At 35.8% G+C, this 21,273-nt stretch overlaps 1 protein-coding gene across 1 annotated transcript in view; it reads right to left on the bottom strand.

Annotated features, from left to right (window-relative positions):
• The window catches only part of sff (BRSK family serine/threonine-protein kinase sugar-free frosting), a 214,872-nt gene that overhangs the window by 111,174 nt on the left and 82,425 nt on the right, over positions 1 to 21,273 (bottom strand). The window contains exons 5-6 of the mRNA XM_089088812.1: positions 18,267 to 18,417; positions 1,607 to 1,822 (exon numbers count right to left, since the gene is read on the bottom strand). Of these exons, the coding sequence (XP_088944938.1) occupies positions 1,607 to 1,822; positions 18,267 to 18,417 (367 nt within the window). The remainder of the gene's footprint in view (positions 1 to 1,606; positions 1,823 to 18,266; positions 18,418 to 21,273) is intronic.

The following is a 21,273-nucleotide window of genomic DNA, read 5'->3' as shown; positions in this document are numbered from 1 at the left end:
GACAAGATAATGTTTCTGTTGTTTCGAGCGCTTCCTCGCTTCCACCAGGATATTCACAACTCTTTTGTGAGTGTAGAAAAAAGTGCACTAAGAACTGTAATGTTCTCCTTGATTTTGTGATGTACTGTGCGATATTGCTGGAAAGTATGATAAATCATCTGAAGTTATATACCATGTATAACAACATAAATTGCGATCAGTTTCCTTTAGATTCTCTTTCTTCCGCTTTTTTGTTAAAAGCCATATTTTGGCAGCTGATTTTTTATTTTGACTGTATTTTTGTCGCTGCTAGTATTTAATATATGTGCACTTTAATGTATTCCGAGAGGTTTCTGTTTTGACGCCACTAACGCCATCGCGTTCCTCACGTGTCATCTTCCTCTTCACTTCTAATTGCTTTAATCCTCCCCCTTCGAATATAAGTCTAGTATAAGTACAGGAAAGTTGGCTTCTGGTGTCACCCCTTAGGAGTGTTTCATAATGTGCAGTTGGGATGCCAGATCTGATTGTGCTGATTATTATTTTTCTTTTTTATCTTTTCTCACTCAGTACCTGATTCTGCATCGCATTCTAAATTCAAATCTCTCTTTAAGTCGGAAAAAATATAGCTGATGACGTCATCGATTATGTGAATTAGGCTATATTTTCTTTGAGACACAAAATTTTCGTTGCGGCCGCCTACATTCGTTTCCATCAGACAATTCTACCCCTGATAAATTATTGAAGACATATTATAAAGGAAAATTAAATAAAGAGACTGTAGGGGGGGGGGGGGTAAGTTAGGACTATAGATTATGGCAGAGAATTGCGCATTAATCCAACATTTCTCCATGATCGTGGGCTTCCATGTTAATGCATAGGGAAGAAGAAGCACAATCAAAGAGGGGAGTGCTTAAAAGGAATGTCCATTTACTTTAAGTCCATTAAATTATATCAATCAAAAGTTTTTAGCTTAGGAAATATGATGTGTGAATCAAATTGAAATTTTTAAGCTGAATTAGAACATTAAACCAAAATCTTCCATTACTTACTTTTTTGCGCGCGCTTCTTTTCTTTGCAAAATTTGTGCATTCGAAAAAAAAAAACTAGAATACATGATTAAGTTCTGAGATTTTTCTAACTACAATCTTCATGCTAGATTATACCTATAATCTAGATTGCATGCAGTCGGTTTTTCTTGCTTGACGTAATGATTTGTATTGTCTTTTTCTTTGAATAGACCGGATTTTAACCCAGAAAAAAAGCCTAAAACTAAAATTGTTAAAAAATAAAATTTTGTTTCCACTTCCAGCGACGTGTTGTTCCTTACGGTAGTCATTGTCAGACTTAAAACATCTTTTGGAAATACGGCAGGCAAGGCTATGCCCTGGGATTAAGATTTTCGCATTTGAACTTATTTACGGCACAGAAAGCTTTTCATTTTCATTTATTCATTTTTCTTAAATAATTTTCCTATGAACACATAAAGGAAGCTTGGACTCAAAAATCTAAAAAAAAAATAGTTAATCCAGTTGGTTCTGATCAGCTTCTATAAAAGAAAACAGAGCAAAAAAAACAATTGACAGACCGGAAGGTTCACGTATAGATCAAATTATTTCAGACTTACTTTCATGCGTTTGTCAGGAGCAACTTCAATCATACCACGGAGAAGATTCTGACATTCTGGCGGTACAAAGTGAGGTATATGAAAAACTCCTTTCTTGACTTTCTCTAACAGCTGCCGTAAATTATCGTCATCAAAGGGCAAAGCGCCAACTAGTAAAGCGTACAAAATTACACCGCAAGACCAAACGTCGGCTCGCCTTCCGTCATATTTATCACCCTAAAAGAAAGTTAAATCCAACCTATTCAATAAAGCCTAATGTGGCCAATCACTCACTGAATTCTATGTTTAAGAAACTGAAATATAATCAATTCAACAGTTCAAGTTATGTTTTTTCAATGCATAATTTTCCTGAAATATGATCATATTAAACATATTCCTTTTTTTATCAAGACTCAATTTACGAAGAACAAAGATGATGTGCTACATATTTTATAATTATCATTTTTACAGCATAGAACTGTCGAAGCTCCTTTAAGTTTGACTAACATAAACAAGACTTTTTTCAGTTTATTTCTGCTCTAAATTTTTTACAAGTGGAAACTGATCGCTGAGTGACAATTCCAATCAATATTTCTACCAACAACTTTTTGGATGAAGGTAATTATTACAGCAATGCTATGGCAAACTCTATAGGCCTCAAATCTATATATATATATATATATATATATATATATATATATATATATATATATATATATATATATATATATATATATATATATATATATATATATATATATATATATATATATATATATATATATATATATTATTATTATTATTATTATTATTATTTATTGGAAAACCCGTCATACAAAAAAGGAAAAGACGGAGCAATACGCAAAACAAATCAAAAAAAAGCAATACACATAAACTTAGGAGTTATACATGTGGTTTGTAGTGACGAACGCTGGAGCTAAGATATAAATCAGCACTTAGAACAAATTACACAAAACGAGAAAGAAAAATACAATTATACACTGCTCTTTAGGTACGCTAAATGTTTCTTTTCTTTTTTTTTTAGGCTCCTAAATACTGAAAAAACATAAATAATATGAACATCATTGCATCAAGCCGTAATTGGTAAAAAAAAAAAAAAAAAAAAAAACCAACCAAACACTAATTACACTAAGCGCGAAAACAAACACTTAAAAAAAAAAAAAAAAAAAAACACACACAACAAAAAAATATTAAATAATGGGTTAATAATGACGACCAGGGATGATTCAACTTCATTAAACGGGAATTATAAGCATGAATTTGCTTTTCCACGTCTAAAATGGGGTCAGCAAAGCTGAATTTTCTAATTAGATAAGAATTGCGCGTCCAAGGGGGGAAACGTAAAAGATATTTTGCGAACCGGAAGAAGACTGAACGAATTTTTGACTTGTCAGAATTTGTGAGCATTTTTCAAAACGGCGATATGTACAAATAATGTGGTAGAGCGAGAGAGTTAAAAAATTTCGAAAGAAGATGGAGGTTGAACCGTAACTTATTAGTTACAAAAGAAGCATATGATAACCCAACTCTACACTCAATGTGAACAATTAGTAGTTGTCGCGAGTGCATTACTGACGAACCAATGGGAAGACCGAGGTAGGTGATATGATCTACTGGCTTAATCGTACTATTTCCGAGAGGGCCTCTGTCTACCTACAGAGCAGTGTATAATTGTGTTGTTCATTTGTTCTTGCTATTATATATATATATATTTGCTAGTTTAATATCACTCTTTTACATTAATGAAATAATCCGCTATATTTGGGAACGTAATGCTATTCCCCTCACCAAAACAATCCGCTAACAGCATATCAACCCACTTTGGGACCTCATGCTACTCGACATGATTATCCTAGAATTGAAGTGGTGGTGTATTATTGGTATCTCCATATCGTCAAAAAAGTTGCTGACCCATTGGTAAGATAGCGGCTATTGTGCCGATAGGTTAACCTAAAAATTTAATGAGAAGTTACTTTTTTATTAACCCGAAAAAAGGACATTTTGATTGTGTGTCCTTGTGTTTGTGTGTGAGTAAATTATATATATATATATATATATATATATATATATATATATATATATATATATATATATATATATATATATATATATATATATATATATATATATATATATATATATATATATATATATATATATATATATATATATATATAAATTAATTCGGTTTCAAAGTTGACTAAAAAACAGAAATTTTTTTTCTCTCGAGAAGCTATGAGTATAAGTGAAAACGTGGAGCGCAAAACGAATTGGGCACAACATAACATTGATATCGAACTGATCTAAGTTATAAATGCATAATTGAAAAAGGTCAGCGAGTTGAGGAAAACAAGATAAAAGATCAAGTTATATAAAGTCCCATCCATTTTTCACCCCATAGATTTTTGAAAAAAGACTATTTTCAACTTTTTAGTACATTTTGAAAACGAGGTAATTTTTCGCTATTATTATTATCATTATCGAATTTTAGTCTTCTTTAAGAAGACAATATTTCTTATCCAAGATTCGAACCTAGGCTATCAAGGTAAGAGGCAAATGCTTTTACCGCTACGCTATCAAGTCTTGTATAATAGTATGCAAATACTGAGAGCCGATGCCCTCTTACACCCCCTTCCCAACCCCTCCAATTGGCACCACTAATACCCAAGTTCACATCAGAATGACGGAGAGAAAGAAGCAATTTCGAATGGAAAAGAACACCTAAACTGGCTGATAATAAGGCTGATAAACTAACGTAAACTCTAACGTAACGGCTGTACGTTACTCATTTTGTATTCCTTAGTTTTAATATAAGCATTTCCAACTACAGTAGACTGTTGTACAACAAACTATGCTATAAAATTCAATCGTTGAGCCTTGCAGAGAGCACATATAGGCTATAGATTACGTGACCTGACTTTGGATTGTAACCTTTGCAGGCTTTAACGAATAAGAGTGCTCTTATACCATGCTCGTGTCAGCAGAAGGTTTATTTTTGGGAATGGGAGAAGCAATTTTCGAAAACAGTATCTAATATAGGCGATTTACATGGAGAATATAACCAATTATAGGGTGAACAAAAAAACAAACAAACTAAAACTAAATTTGAATGTGGCACTATTATTGAGCGACAAAGACCTGTCATGGTAAATATAGTGAAATCAGTCAACTAGTCTGCAGTGAACTTTGACCTTAGCAGGAGACATTATTAGCCAAGCTAGTCATGATAGTTGTTGTATCACGCCATTGGTCAAATTATTTTGACAAATACTTATTATTTTCAGTGGCTACAGTCAACAATAGCTTCCTGAAAGTTTTCCGGAAGACGTTTATGGCTAAATTGATTTGGTAGTGTAACGTCTAGTCGCCTTTGAAGTTATGACCAGAGTAGGTAATGCAATTCCCCGGCGTTTTCTGCTGTTAATAGCTTCAGAGTCTTAAATATTAAGTTTATCACAATCACAATCGCAGCAAAAAGGAATGCTCTGTGCTCTACCAATCTTGATAGTTTTCATGGTGCTTCTCAGGGAATTCCAGTTCTGTTTTATTTCCTTCTCCCTCTCACAAGCCACAAATTCCAAACATCTTATTAACCGTGCTTGAATGAAATTAAATATATAAAAAAAACAAGTTTTTTTCAACTGAAAGTAAGGAGCAACATTGAAACTTAAAATAAACAGAAATTATTATGTATTTGAGGGGTTCGCCCCCTAGTCAATACCTCGTTCTTTACGCTAAAGTTCGAATGCTGTTCGACTCACAAATCCCTGAATCAAAAAAGCCGTTTAATTAGAATAGATAGCTCTTTCGAAAGTACTAAAATAAAAAGAAAAAAATGAGCGTGGGAGGGGGCCAAGTTGCCCTCCAACTTTTTTGGTCATTTAAAAAGGGCACTAGAACTTTTAATTTCCGTTCAAATGAGCCCCCTCAAGATATTCTAGGACTACTGGATCGATACGATGACCTCTGGGAAAAAACAAAAAAACAAAAACAAACAAATAAACACGCATCCGAGATCTTTCTTCTGGCAAAAAAATACAAAATTTCAAATTTTTGCAGATAGGAGCCTGAAACATCTACAGTAGGGTTTTCTGTTATGATGAATCTGATGGTTTGTTTTTCATTAAGATTCTATCACTTTTAGGTGGTGTTTCCCCCCTTTTTTCGAAAATAAGGCAATTTTTTTTCAGGCTCGTACGTTTTGATGGGTTAGACTAAATTTGTTGAAACTTATATATTTGAAATCAGCATAAGAATACAATTCTTTTGATGTATCTACTGGTAACAAAATTCCGTTTTTAGAATTTCGGTTACTATAGATCCGGGTCGCTCCTTACTTGCAGTTCGTTACCACGAACTATTTGATTACGAATAGAAGCGCATTTTTTCTGCAATGTTTATGAAGCAGTATCTCAACAGGATGTGTGAGGTCACAAAATTTAAGAGTAGGATTAAAATAGCTCTTAAGCAGATTTTCCCCGTCTCTCTTTGCTTCACCACTAAATGGAGCAGGTCATCACCCTCTGGTTTCAGTAGTCATCACAGAAGTATAAAATTTTACCAAAAGACCTTGTATTATGGATTTAACTTAATTCAATCAAAAGAAATGGTGCAGACTGTTTGACATTCTAACGACACGTAGCATCACCCGTTTTTGCTCTTGTATCGAACTTATAAGAACGGTTTGCTCTTGGATTTTTAATGGGTGTTTATACAATAAAGAATTTCTTCAGATAATAGTAGATTGTGTCACTTCATACACAAAACCTTTGAAGCCGTGGAACCAATTTCCTGTGAAAATCCGCGATTTTATACTAAAAAAAAAGACTATATCAGAATTAGAATATGTAGACAGCAAGGAAAGTTAAATCTGAAGAGAGAAGAGTTGATACATACAAACAACGTGCTATTACTCGGGGTTTGACATTAGACTCTTTATGACAAACACGTCGCTAAATAGCCGGTGAAGCTGGCAGGTGTCTTCATTTCCACTGTCCTTGCTGAAGAGTCAATTCAGTCTCCAATTTATAATATTCAATGATTGACTGAGCCAATGAATGAATTTACTTCAGAATGATATAGTTAAATAGAAGAGACCAAAAGTTGTTACTAACTACTACTGCTAAAAGTTCCCCACGACATCCAGCCGTCTCAAGTCAACACAGCCTCGCACGCCTTTTTTTTATCTCGAACCATTCAAGGCCTCCCTCTTTAAGCACTCTCATGAGGGTTCCATATTCTTCAAATCTTTCTTTATGATGTCCCCCCACCCTAAACAATAATAACTTTCTTCCTGTTTAGCCCTAGACGGTTGGCCAAAAAGAACAATCTTTGGCAATTTGTCATCCTTCATCCGCACAACGTGGCCTAGCCACCTCAACCTTTCTTTCATTATAGCCCTAAAGAGCGGTATCGAACCACATTTTCGTACAGCCTATAGTTTGAAATTAATTAAAAAAAGTTTTTCCACATAATAAGCTTTTCAAAGAAAAGTAAAGAACTCCATTAAATGAAAAAATTAGCAAAAATAAAATCAAATAATCTACCAAGCGTGAAACTACCACAAATCAGCATTGATAAATAAATGAAACCCAAAACGAACAGAAATTACAATAAATAACCGAGTTAAACTGAAAACGAACAGAAATTTACATAAGTTGGGCTCAAAAGCCCTATGCCTTCCCAAGGACATAACAAGATTTGCACTTTACTGAAAAAAATAAAAATGAATGTGCATTGTCAGTTTAATATACATATACTGATATTTAGTAATCAAAATGTTAATATTATTTGATTTATTAAGGTTATAAAAGTAAAAAAATTTTTATTTTTTTCAGTAAAGTGCAAATTTTGTTCTGGCCTTGGGAAGGCATAGGGGCTTTGCGCCCAACTTATGTTAATTTCTGCTCGTTTTGAGTTTGACTCGGTTATTTATTGTAATTTCTGTTCGTTTTGGGTTTCATTTATTTATCGATGCTGATTTGTGGTAGTTTCACGCTTGGTAGATTATTTTATTTTAGCTCATTTTGTGTTTAATGGAGTTCTTTACTTTTCTTTGAAAAACTTATTTTGTGGAAAAAGTTTTTTTAATTAATTTCTGTTCGTTTTATATTGACATAGTCTTTTCAGGGAAAAAGAAAGGAACACTTCAAATCTTTTCATTTTTAAGACTTAATAGTTTGGCCTGCTATTTATAAGCTGGAGAAAAATTTTCAGCAATTTTTAACTACATACACCCTTTTAAAAATCTGGACACAAATAATAGTGTTTAATTTAGTTTCATACCTCCTCTAGTCGACCTGAAATAGAAAACGATACCATTCGCCATAAAAAGTTGTTTACTTTCTTTGATGGCTAGGATGCACTTACGTTATTTTACAATTTGGTTAAATTTTAAGAGCAGAAGTAGCACTGAAAGTTTGTACATAATACCCTCAGTTGTTCTTGGGATACTGCTGAGATGCCTTATTGGGAATTAGAATTATCACAATGAATTTTTTTTTAATATTACGGCAACATTTAGTTTTAAAAAATAAAGGGCAATTGGGAGGTGGGGAGTGGTAGGGGGATTAGTTGCCCTCCAATCACTTTCGACTATTAAAAAGGGCATCAGCCCTTTCTATTTTCAATCGAATGAGCCGCTTTCGAAGTTCTCACGACGACTCCTTCGATACGAAGTGCCCTTGTCTAAACAACAACAACAACAACAAAAAATATCACCAATTATTTTCGACTATTAAAAAAAATACTAGCCCTTTTAATTTCAAATCTAATGAGCCCTTTTTCAAGATTCAATGAGAGAGATTTCAGTAGCATCCGTATATGCCTCCCGGCCATAACTTATCAACCATGCCCTGAGGGTTGTGGGGGAGTGATCTCCTCGAAAACATATTTTCTATCTGGAAATCAACTACGCTGAACAAAAAGGCATTCTCAAAATTTATATTGGATGTGTTTAGGGGAATTATGGGCGTGGGGGGGGATAGTTGCCCTTCAATCACTTTCGACTATTAACAAGGCACTAGTCCTTTGAATTTCAAATTGAATGAGCTTTTTTTCAGTTTCTACGAAAACACCTTCTATAAAAACCTTATATACCCCCAGGGCATAGCTTATGACCCTTGCCCTGAGGGCTGTGGGAGAGTATACTCCTCAAAAACATATTTTCTATCTTGAAATCAACCACGCTGAACAAAATGGCTATCTCAAAATTTTGATTGAATGAGTTTGGGGGAATGATGGGCGTGGGGGGGGGGGATAATTGCCCTCCAATAACTTTCAACTATTAAAAAGGGCACTAGCCCTTTGAATTTCCAATCGAATGAGCCTTTTTTGAAGTTTCCACGAAAACACCTTCTATAAAAACCTTATGTGCCCCCAGGGCATAACTTAAAACCCTTGCCCCGAGGGTTGTGGGGGAGTGTCCTCCTCAAAAACATATTTTCGATCAGGAAATCAACTACGCTGAACAAAATGGCTATCTCAAAATTGTGATTGGATGTGTTTGGGGAAATGGTAGGCGTGGGGGGGGGCTAGTTGCCCTCCAATCACTTTTGACTGTTAAAAAGGGCACTAGCCCTTTGAATTTCCAATCGAATGAGCCTTTTTTGAAGTTTCTACGACAACCCCTTCTATAAAAAAACCTTATATGCCCCCAGGGCATAACTTAAAACCCTTGCCATGAGGGTTGTGGGGGAGTGTCCTCCTCAAAAACATATTTCTAACTGGAAATCAACTACGCTGAACAACATGGCTATCTGAAAATTTTGATTGGATGTGTTTGGGGGAATGATGGGCGTGGGGGGGGGCTAGTTGCCCTCCAATCACTTTAGATTATTAAAAATGGCACTAGAACTCTCAATTTTAAATCGAATGAGCCCCTTTTGAAGTTTCTACGACGACCCCTTCCATATGAATGCCCTGTTCTAAAGGACAAAAATAATACATGATACATTGTGCCAACATTGTTCTTATATGCCCTCAGGGCATATCTTAAAACCCTTGCCCCGAGGGTTGTGGGAGACTGTCCTCCTCAAAAACATATTTTCTATCTGGAAATCAACTATGCTGAACAAAATGGCTATCTCAAAATTTTGATTGGATGTGTTTTGGGGAATGGTGGGCGAGGGGGGGGGGCTAGTTGCTTTCCAATCACTTTTGACTATTAAAAAGGGCACTAGCCACTCTAATTTCCAATCAAATGAGCCCTTTTCGAAGTTTCTACGACAACTCCTTCGATAGGAAGTGCCCGCCTGAAGAAAAAAAGAACACATTGTGCCCACGTCGTTCTTTACTTAGGCAGCGCTAGCGCGCTGCCTATGATACGGTCAGTCAGCCGGGTGCCCAGAACAATCCTCAAGCAATTTCTCTGGAAAACATCTAGCAAATCTTCATCTGCTTTTCGAAGCGTTCATGCTTCAGACCCATATTTAATGGAGAAAAAACTTGTTTAAGTTATTAAATGGAGAAAAAAGCGTGACTAATTAGCGTCACATTAAATAGAGCTAACAGATATAAGGCTATGAGCATAAATACAGTAACACAGATCATATACAGGAAATATGAGGACTGGGATCAATAGAACCTGATCCCTGTTATGTTATGGGTTTTACCTCTGTTATGGGTTCCCAGTACCTCTGAATATCAATTACCTTTGTGCAGACCATCATTTTTTTAATAGTTTTATATATTTAAATAAGAAAGGCAAATTATATGAATGAAATATTAAGAAAATTTTTGAAAATTTAGTTAAACAGTTCGTGGTAACGAACTGTAAATAAGGAGCAACTCGCCTCAATAGTAACCGAAACTCTAAAAAACGGATTTTTAATATCAATAGATACATAAAAGAATCATATCAGGCTGAATCGTCCGCAATCAATTTTACAGGGAGGGAGGATTCTTAGCAAGGATATAACTGTCTGGAGGGAATTTTACGGGAGGCGTGTACTATACGTTGGGTGAAATTTCCGCGGAGAAGTTTTCCATGAGGGGGAGGGGTATATATACCCCTCTATTCATACAGGATGAGCCAGGTTTACCGGCATTTTTTGAAAAACGAACAGAAATTATTTTATATATGGAGGGTTGCCCCTTCCTCAATACCTTGCTCTTAACGCTAAAGTTTGACTGTTAGTTGCATTGTTGTAAGAGCGTCTACTGAAACACGGGGGCCGTTAAATTAGAATAAAAAGCTTATTTAGAAGTACTAACAGCTTTATCGTAAAGAGCAAGGTATTGAGGAGGGGGCAACCCTTCATAAAGTAAATCTGCCAAAATTAATACGCACATTTTGTTTTAATTTTTCATGTACGGTGAGCCAAATTAGAACCTGCTTTAGTTCAAAAACGTTCAGAAATTAAACAAAAAAACAAGTTTTTTAACTAAAAGTAAGGAGCGCCATTAAAACTTAAAACAAACAAAAATTATTCCGTATATGAAAGAGGCTGTCCTCTCCTCAACGCCTCGCTCTTTACGCTTACGTTTTTATTGTTTTAAAAAGTAGAGTTGTGACAAAGAGTCAAACATTTAGCGTAAAGAGTGATGCGTTGAGGAGGGGAAATGAACGGGAAGGAAACTACAAATGCAGGTCTCCCTAATCGCCATCTCAAGTTATATATATTATACTACCTAGATAAGTAATTTTTCTCTACTTACTCAGTCTAAATTTTCTTAATAAGTGTTTCATTAGTTTGAGTATTTCACCCATATACCATGGTAACTATTTAAAGGCACAGACAGTTAATAGTAGAGGCATAATTGTAATAACAAATTTTCAGCTTGAGTCTAATATTGGAAAATAGGCTACTGCCCAATCATAGACAAAGGATCCTAAAATTGAAGAATCTCAATCATGGACAGATTCAATCACTGACATGTATTGTGAAAAAGAGTAGTCATATTTAAATAGGCTTGGCTATAAGATTGTAGTCAGCCAATCCCAACAATCTACATTAGGTCCAAGATTAAGAACCTGCTGTCCTAGTTTAGGGAAGATATATGTTAGTCATAACATTTGTCCAAGATCACACGCTGTCCAAGTACTGGGGATTGTCACCCTAGATGTTTTTTCATGTAGTAGATATGATCTGGCTGTTCCAGCCACTTTCACACATTACCTGTTCCACCACTCAGTCGTCACACTGACCTCTGCAGTATGTTCTACCTTTTGCCTAATGGCCCACACAGATCACTTTTACAAAATTGTCAACTGGAACCCAAAGCAAAACTAAGATCACAGTCATCTTCACTATCTTACCCAAGAGAGCTGTCTGAGTTGCCATCAACAGTCACTGTCTGAACCTTTCCAGTTTCATTTTCACCCTCAGTGCTGTATTCTCATCAAATCTCTCATAACAGCTTCTTTGCTTTGCTTGCTTTTGTTGCTTCATTTTTTCTTTTCCCCCTCTTCTTTGCCTTACTCATAACAAAGGCAGCTTCAGTCTTGGTGTTCACTGATGTATCAGTGAACACTTTTGTTCTGCCCTCCTTTCTTCCATGAAGCATTTTGTTCTCTTGGTGGCGCTGGGTGATCTTGTGATTGTACTTGTTCAGGTGTGACTATCTTATTTCACAATGACTGCAAAATCCAAGGGCTTACTGAAAACATTAAGTGAGAGGATGACAGTGAAGGTAGGGATGGGGCTGGAATTAGAACCTCTGATGAGCTTGGCAATTTCCCAGGAGCTTCATGGGCTAAAAAAAACATTGTGTTGGTCTGTACTTAAGAGCGCAAATCTTCATTATCAAAACAATCTGGACTGAAAGGGGATATACCTTCCAAATCCCTTCTGGATGTTTGATGGTATGAAAGCTAAGGGGAAGGATTTTCCTACCAACCCAGCTCTGATGCAAAAGGTGACTAGTTCTTCTCGATGGTGACGCTGGAAAAAATACTACTAATTTCGACAATTAACTCTGTTAGGAATACATAGCTGTTAGATATTACAACTATTGTGCAAGAATTCTGAAATGTCACAGCCATTTCGTTTCTCCCTATCTCTACTTCTCATGATAAATAACGAAGAAGACCAGCGTCCAGCCAGCAACACGCGAAGCTTCTATCTCGTGAATAGGCCCAAATCTGTTATAAACTAAAGCTGATATCTGAGAAAGACTGACCAAAACATAAATATTTGGGCTCAACAATGATCTCGCCGGGGGTGCGCCGTCGACATCTCACCGGCAGCGGCGAGACAATATTTCGGCGGTGCGCCACCGCTGCTATTTTGGTCCCACCACCATCTACCTTCCCTAATCAGCGCGGTGCCAGGGTCTAGATACAGGTGTTTGAAAAGAAATTTTTTTTTTTGAAAGCCAAAAAAAAACACATTACAGACGGAATGGCTGAATATGGTTCCTAAAACTAGAAAATTGTGCCTGGAGCTTTTCTTATCCTAGCCTATGATATACGAAATTGAACTTCCTTGAGATAGAACCATGGGAGCAATTAGAGAGAGGGGGAACGCTTAAATAAACGCTTGTTATTATGGATGACAGACAGAGTGAACTCTTCATTTAATAAGCATATGATACATAAATAAAATAGAAATTTAATAAAGGAAAAATAGATGATGAGCTTAAAATTGACAAGACATAAATCGCGATAATTCCAGTTGTCAATTAATAAGACAATCGTTTGCACTACTACAAAGCCTCCGTAGTCTTCAGCCACCTGAGACAAAGAAACTAGCAAACTCTCCTCCTATCCTCTTTACAGCTTTTGTCGTCACTCCTGAAATTCTCTAAGGTTAGCAACGACTGTTTACAATCTAATCCCAGTTTAATCTACTGGTTCGATTTTACTGAATCATCGAGACATTTTCAAACCATTTAAAATTTTGTTCAATGTTTTTGACTTACTATTTAGTCTAAAACCTCCATGTGTGGGTTCACTCGCGGCTAGTAGACCTTATAACCTCAACCTCATACACAAAAAGCTTAAGGGGGCTTCCTATCGAACATTTTGGATTCCTTTGTGATACGAAACCTATCCAATATCATAACACGGTTTTGGGACTTAGATATACTAAACTGATAAAAAGATATTTTAGGGAGTATGTTGAAATAAATCAAAACACACTCCATGCACGCAGGTTGTCAAAAGGGCATATCAGCATTCTAATAGTGTAGGGTGTTAAGTTGGAACTTTCAGGGCATGTTAAGGGGGATGTTGAACTAACCAAAAGGCACTATATGTATACTACTACTACTAACTGTACCACAACTGGAACTACTACTACCACTGATACTATAACTAGAACTACAAACATTACTACTACTACTACAAATATTATTAGTACTACTACTACTTCTAGTGCTACTAACGCTAAGGATTAAAAGGGAAACTTTGGGGGAATGTTGAGAAGGATGTTGAACTAAATCAAAAAACACTATCGTTGCAGGTTATTAAAAGTGCGTAGCAGCTATATCCTAGGAACAGCTAAGATTATTAAGTTGAAACTTTTAGGGCATGTTGAGGGGGATGTAAAACCAACCAAAAGGTACTATATGCACACTACTGCTGTTAGTACTACTAATAATACTGCTACTAAGACTTAGAGTGAAAAAGGAGAAGTTTTCCGGAAATGTTGAGGGAGATGTAGAATGAAATTGAATCACGCTATGTTTATGCAAGCTGTCAAAAGGCTGTATCGGCAATATCTCAAGAACGACTTGGACTATTAGGTTGAAAATTTCAGGGGTTGTTGAGGGGTATGTTGAACTAATAAAAATGTACTATAATAGTACATACTATTAGGCTACTAGACCAAACAGCCACACTGTGCATACTACTACTGATACTACTATTAATACTACTACTGTAATCACTAATACTACGTCCAATGCTCCTACTATTGCTTCTGCTATTATCACTGCTACAATTGTTAAAGCTAAAAGTATAAGAAAATTTTCAATTTTCTTTGAAATTTTTTTTTCAATGACCGATTTTCCAGGTATTAAGTATTATTATTAGGTTAATGTAGTGTCACATTTAAGTGTTTTATGATGATATCTGATCAAAGTTTATGTTATTTGTGCCTTTCATTTATGTTATTTTATTGTGTTAATGGCATTATATTTCGCTTTGAAATTCCTTCTTTACCCGTCTATTTAATATGCAGAATACTTGTACAATACACATTGTGTATGTATACCCACTATACTTACCCCCGCCCTCTAATTTGCCAATATGTAGCCTAAAATTATATATAAAGTGACAAAAAAACTCGTGTGTTGTCAAATTTTACAGAGCATACAAGTAAGCCCGTGGCGCATATTACACATGCACCAAAATTCCTTGCGCCTACGGAAATAAACAAAAAACTCAAATACAATTCTCAAATTTTGAAAGCCTGAATTTCCACGGGGGGGGGTATTTTCCAGGAGGGTATTTTCCACGGGGGAGTATTTCCACGTGGGGGTATTTTCCGGGGGGGGGGGGGATCTCCGGGGGGTAAATGCCTAGAACCAGCGAAACAGATGTTAAACTGGTCAATATTCAGAGGTAACAACTAATGACTGTACTTCCCTTTTTAAACATAAGAAGTAATTTAGCGAAATGTAGAGCACGCCCTAAACGCATCGAAGGACAAAAACAAATTTGGAAAAATTGACAGATCCCAAATTCCTATAATTCGAAAAATAAACCATGAATAAAAGCCTGTTATTAACGTAAGACTGGGAATAGATCAAAACTTTAGCTCAAACCAAACTTTTAAACAATATATAAGGAAGCTAGGTCACTGAAATTTTGTAAAAAGCAATACAAAAATTCCAATGATTTGATTTCTTCTTTGAATCAAATAAAAAAAACAAGTTTTTTCAACTGAAAGTAAGTAGCAACATTAAAAGTTAAAAGGAAAAATTTTTTTTTACATGTATGAAGGGGATTGCCCCCTCCTCAACACCTCGCTCTTTACCCTCAAGTTTTTTAGTACTTTTAAAAAAGCTTCCTATTTTTCTAATTAAACGACCCTTGTCTTTGTGTTCCAGGAGTCGTTCTTAAAGAATTGGGACAAATTCAAATTTTAGCGTAAACAACGAGGTGTTGAGGAGGGGCAATTCCCTTCATATACGCAATAATTCCTGTCCGTTTTAAATTTTGATGTTGCTCCTTACTTTCGGTTGAAAAAACTTATTTTTTTATTTTATTTCTGATCGTTTCTAAGTAATGTCACGAAATCTGACCCCACCTACACGGAGTAATCCCCCTTCCCACAGAAACATCCTCTAGACAATTAAATCCCGGTGAAAATTTGTCCCGGACAATTACTGCATGCGTAAAATTGAGACAAAAAAAAAGAGAAAGCCAGACATTTAAAAATAATTTTGTATAGGAATTCTGGCAAATTCCTTCAGTGTATAATTTCCTCTGACAATTTCACCCCCTGAAAACTTCCCTCCCCATAGAAAATTCCCCTGTTGAAATCCCCCCAGAAAAAAATTAGCCCCTCCCACCCAAAAATGTATACATACTGCACAATAACAAATACTATAAGTGAAAAATGCCCAAATTTTATGACTTAAAGACCTTTACCCTGGGGCTGTGCGGAGTCATCTTATATCCAAAAGCATAGTTATTGGGCCTTTCAACTATGATGAGCAAAATGACAGTCTCAAAATTTTGATCGGACGACTTGGGGAAAAAAGGGGCGGGGAGGGGGCCAGGTTGCCCTCCAGTCTTTTTGGTCACTTAATAAGGGCATTGGAACTTTTAATTTCCATTCGAATGAGCCCTCTCACGATATTCTAGGACCACTGGGTCGACACAATCACCCCTGGGGAAAAAAATAAATAAACACGCATCCGTGATCTTTCTTCTGGCAAAAAAAATACAAAATTCCATATTTTTGCAGGTAGGAGCTTAAAACCACTACAGTAGGGTTTTTTAATAGGCTGAAGCTGATGGTGTGATTTTCATAAATATTATAATACTTTCAGGGGATGTTTCCCTCTATTTTCAAAAATCAGAAAAAAATTTATTAGGCTCGTGGCTTTTGGCGGCTAAGACTAAACTTAATGAAACTAATATATTCAAAATCAGCACATTAAGCCAATTCTTTTGCTATATCTATTGGTATCAAAATTCTGTTTTCTAGAGTTTCAGTTACTATTGAGCCGAGTCGCTCCTTACTTACAGTTCGTTACCACGAACTGTTTGATCCAGTTGGATACCATAATCATTATTTAACATCTTACACACGATATTTTTGTAAAGCTGAAGCAAATCTAATGCAAAATTTAAAGTTCATTAATAATCCCAAGAGTCTCTTCCGTCTGTTCGGCCCAAAAATCTATGTGGGTCCGTAAAACCACAGTCAAGGTTCTAGAACTCTTTTTTTCGGAACTCTCGAGTCTTATCGGCTTTTTTCTTACTCTCTTCTCATCTTACGTGTTTCCTAATTACCTGGTCTGTCCTGATCTATCTCCCTTGAATTTTATTTCATCCATAATATTGTTTACCGATTTAGTCTTTCTTCTTGAAGCGGTACAGGATAGACCTGCCTCACTTATTTTGACACACTTCACTGATTATTTTTCAAATTCCAGCTCTAAGCTTAACAACATAGTATCAAAGAAATAAGCATAAAGACCAAAGGTTTTAATCTCACTTAACTAGCAAATAAGGAAGGAGAGTGTGGTTTAAGCTACAGAAAATTGATTCCCTAGATTAACTCCTTTCAAGGAACAAACTTGACTAGAAAAGAGTAGATAAGTTAGAGTGAGCTCTAGGACCTCGTAGAAGAAAATTTAATAGCATGAAACAATCAAGGCCGCATCCAGTAGAGGAGAGGGGATGAAAAAAAAACGCATTACTGGCTATACCTTTCCAATAGAGACGGAGCGGAAACCTTACTGGAATCAAACGTTTTCTAGGAGAGGAATTATAAAAATAAAATGAATTTTTATTCCAATATATTGTTTTTGTTTGATTTTGATATTAATAGTCAGTTAGTTAGAAAAATTTCAAGAAAACATTCAAATTGGGTGAGAGACATCGGGCTTTGTCTCAAAAGCTTAAGTCAAATGTAGAATCAGTTATTTGAGCAACTAAATTCTGTTAGCTCCACTTTATTCGAAGCATCTAATTTACTAACCCACCCTTATACCTTAGTTCCATCTGCATCTTCAAAGGAACTCAAGGCATCAAGAAGGAGCCGCCAATCATTCCTCCAACTTACTAGCGCGGCAATATCCTTCTAATGAGGCTGGAAAGTGTTGTAGAGGTTTAGCAAATCACTGTAGTAAGTGCACATGAGATTTTGTGTAGGTCTATCTCTACAATCCATGTGTTTGCCAATCTATTGCTGCATTTGCGATTCTGGTGGCCATCCATTCTTGCAACATGATCAAAGCACCTCCATTGGAAGACTCTAGTCACATCTGTCAAGAGAGATGGGCCTGGCTTCTCATGGATGGTTTCATTTGTTATTCTCTGCAGCAAATTCTTCTCAAGCAAATGTTTAGCAGTTTGAGGATTTTTTTTTTTCGATTTCCTGCTCAAATACCACATTTCAGCTGTAAAAAGTGCCAAAAGTGGATATGGTACAACGTTACTTTTAAAAGGGTTGAGCTTCGATCGTAAGTGTTTCTAACACACTTATGATTATAGTTAGAATGAGTACGAAATAACCAAGAATAATAAAACTCGATTTACCCTTATAACTTCCGGACATGCATAATGGGGCGACCCGCAACTAGTTTCCAGCATACTTCCTTCAGGTTGCAAAGAGGCCATTCCAAAATCAGCAATTTTAATATTATTCTTTTCATCGAGCAGCAAGTTTTCAGGCTTAAGGTCTCGATGACTAAAAAATAGACAAATATTGATAAAACAAAAAAAAATGTTATTAAGTTAAGTTGAACAGGGCCAAATCCCAGAGTCAATTTTTACAAAGATGCTGCTTAACTACTTTTTGATCGATAATAAGGATTCTGGAATCGGCAATGAAAATACAAATTTGCATAATTAAAACAGTCCAACACAAACTAGCGTTGACAATTGTTTTTTTTTATGACTAGCCTAAACTTATTGTTCAGACTATAGGACTCTCAGTTTCTTTTATCTTATTATATACTGTTTTTTGCCAAAAAAAAACAGTCTTTTTTGCTGGAAAAGATCCACAAGAAACTAAGTGAAATCAAAAGGTAAGTACTTGAGAGCGCCTCACTCCCCTCACCCTCCAAAGAAAGACCTTGAGTTTTAGTCCTCCCCACCATATTTCTGGGTGTATCCATATGCATAATGAAATAAAATGAAAAAATGTAAAGGAATTAAATATAAATTCTGACAGTCAATTCTACAACCGGATCGTCAATGAAAAATGATTTTAATTCTTTTAATTTAATTCCTCAATACTTGACTTGCTGAAACAAGTCAAAGCAGAATTATTCAAATGGAAAATTCTTGAATTCTGCCTTCAAAGATTTCCATTAGATTCGGTTGAAACATGTTTGCGTAAATCATAGGAAGAAATTTCGGTTTATATAGGGTAACTAGCATATCAGTCGCGCGTTGCTACGATCATAAACGAAAGAACTCCAAAGAAAATCTTCCCGGTAAATTTCCCCTGTGTGGAAAACTACCCCTTCGCTGAAAATCCCTATATGCATTAATAACGATCATATTTTTAAATTTAAAGTTATTTGAAAAATCCCTCCGTAGACAATTTTCCCACCATAAAATTCCCCCTTCTCAGAAAATAGGACACACACACACAGAGAGACATACATTCAATTTTATACATAGGCTCTATAGATTTTGTTATTGTCGGATTTGACTTGACATAGACAAGAAAACATAGAAGTTTGGCTAGGCTTTACAAACAATAAAGTATTAAATACACTAAGCGATAAACATATTCTAATTGAAAAATGATATTTAAGGGCTTTGATAAATCGCCATTTCTACTTATGGACCTAGATCTAATAAGCGCTAAAGAAGTGAAAATTAGATTTTCGGGCTGGAGGGAAAGACTGAACCAGGATGTCATGTCCCCCTGATTCCAATGTTCAAAGATACTTAAAGTATGCTCCAGAAAGGGCAAAATTGAATAACTATGGGTAAATAGAGGGATTCCTTCTTGTCCCTCCCCACCACATTCCTATAAAGGAGAGCATCAGTTCAAGAACGCCCTCCCCGCAATATTTTCGTAGCTCAAGTTTCAAAGCCATAAAACAAAATTCATCCTTTTATAAGGTCTTATTTTAAAGAAAATATGCTCATCTCCTATAGATTATTACGATAATTAAGAACCCTATATGAAAATGTATGAATATGAAAAAAAAACACAATGTTATGTTCTAAAATACGAATTTTAGGAGTTTTGCGAGTTCAGGGTGCGAGAATAGGTTTGAAAATTAATGTCAAGAAAATTAAGTCGCTAAGACTAGGAATAAGTGAAGGTGATGTTGGGTGACAAGAAGATCGATCAACAGCTTCACTTACGTAGTATAACCAAGGCCCGGGTGTTTTTTCAAAGTTGAAAAAAGTTTGGAAGAAAAGAAAAATAAGTCTGCGAGTAAAGATTAGAATATTAGAAGCTACAGTGATGGCAGTGGTCAAGTGTCTGAGACGTTGACGCTCGGAAGAGGAGTTACTAGATGTTTTCCAGAGGAATTAACTACAGATTATTTTAGTTACCCTACCCGACAAACTGACCGTATCTTAAATAGTAAGCTATATGAAAAATGTGATTCAGTCCCGCTTTGTAGGGCTCTGCAATGACAGAAAGGATAAGATGGCTAGGACACGTTCTACGGATGAAGGATGACAGATTATCAAAGATTGTCTTTGTCGGCCAACCATCTTGGGCCAAACGAAAAGCGGGTTGTCGTCAAATGGGGTGGGAGGATGTCGTAAGGAAATATTAAGGGGAATGGGAACTTCTTGTGAGGGTGTAAAGGAGGATTTGAATAGACTGGGACGGAGGAGGAGCATGCGTAGCTGTGTTGGCCTCAGGCGGCTTGGTGCTGCAGTGAGTTGTTAGTAGCAGTAGTAGTGTATCAAAACATAGATTTTAATGATACACTTTAGCACAGAGATAGTTATGCTATGACTTTTTAAAATACGAGTCATACTAGCACAATTTTATACAATTTGAGGGCCCAAAGTGGAGTCATGGAGTTTGGAACCTCTTCCCCTACCGAGCTTCAAACTCATAGATGTATTGCACCTCTGTCAAATTTTGGTCATTCAAGGATTATTTAGGGACTATTCCAAAAGGAAGAACTATTTACTATTAAAAATGATTTGAACTAATTAAATTAACCGCATTAACAACTTAAGTTAAAGATTAAATTGCTTGAGTTCAAAAGTTTTAAGTAGCCAACTGAATTGGCTATACCCTATATTTGAAATGAATAGAGTAAAAAACTTAAATTTGAGGAAATTTCGATTACAGAAAACATTCGATCCGTAATTTTAGATTCGTGGAACGCCTCCAGCTCTTGTACTATGACCCCTCAAACGACTACTCTTACATTGAAGGTGTCAACGCCGAAAATTTCTACTATGACTAGTCTCAACACGACTGCTCCTATCATGACCACCCCAACTAGAACTATTGCTACCACCACTACCTCTCCATCTACTACTTTTACCACGACTAGGACAACATCTAGCAAAACTTTTTTGGGAAGAACTTTTGAAAATTATTTAGTTT

This window comes from Artemia sp. Qi Xiang Cuo, chromosome 5 (assembly GCF_049724085.1).
Source record: "Artemia sp. Qi Xiang Cuo chromosome 5, ASM4972408v1, whole genome shotgun sequence".
NCBI classification, from domain to species: domain Eukaryota; kingdom Metazoa; phylum Arthropoda; class Branchiopoda; order Anostraca; family Artemiidae; genus Artemia; species Artemia sp. Qi Xiang Cuo.
Note: the sequence above shows the minus strand (reverse complement) of the source record. Positions and strands in the feature narration are given on the sequence as shown.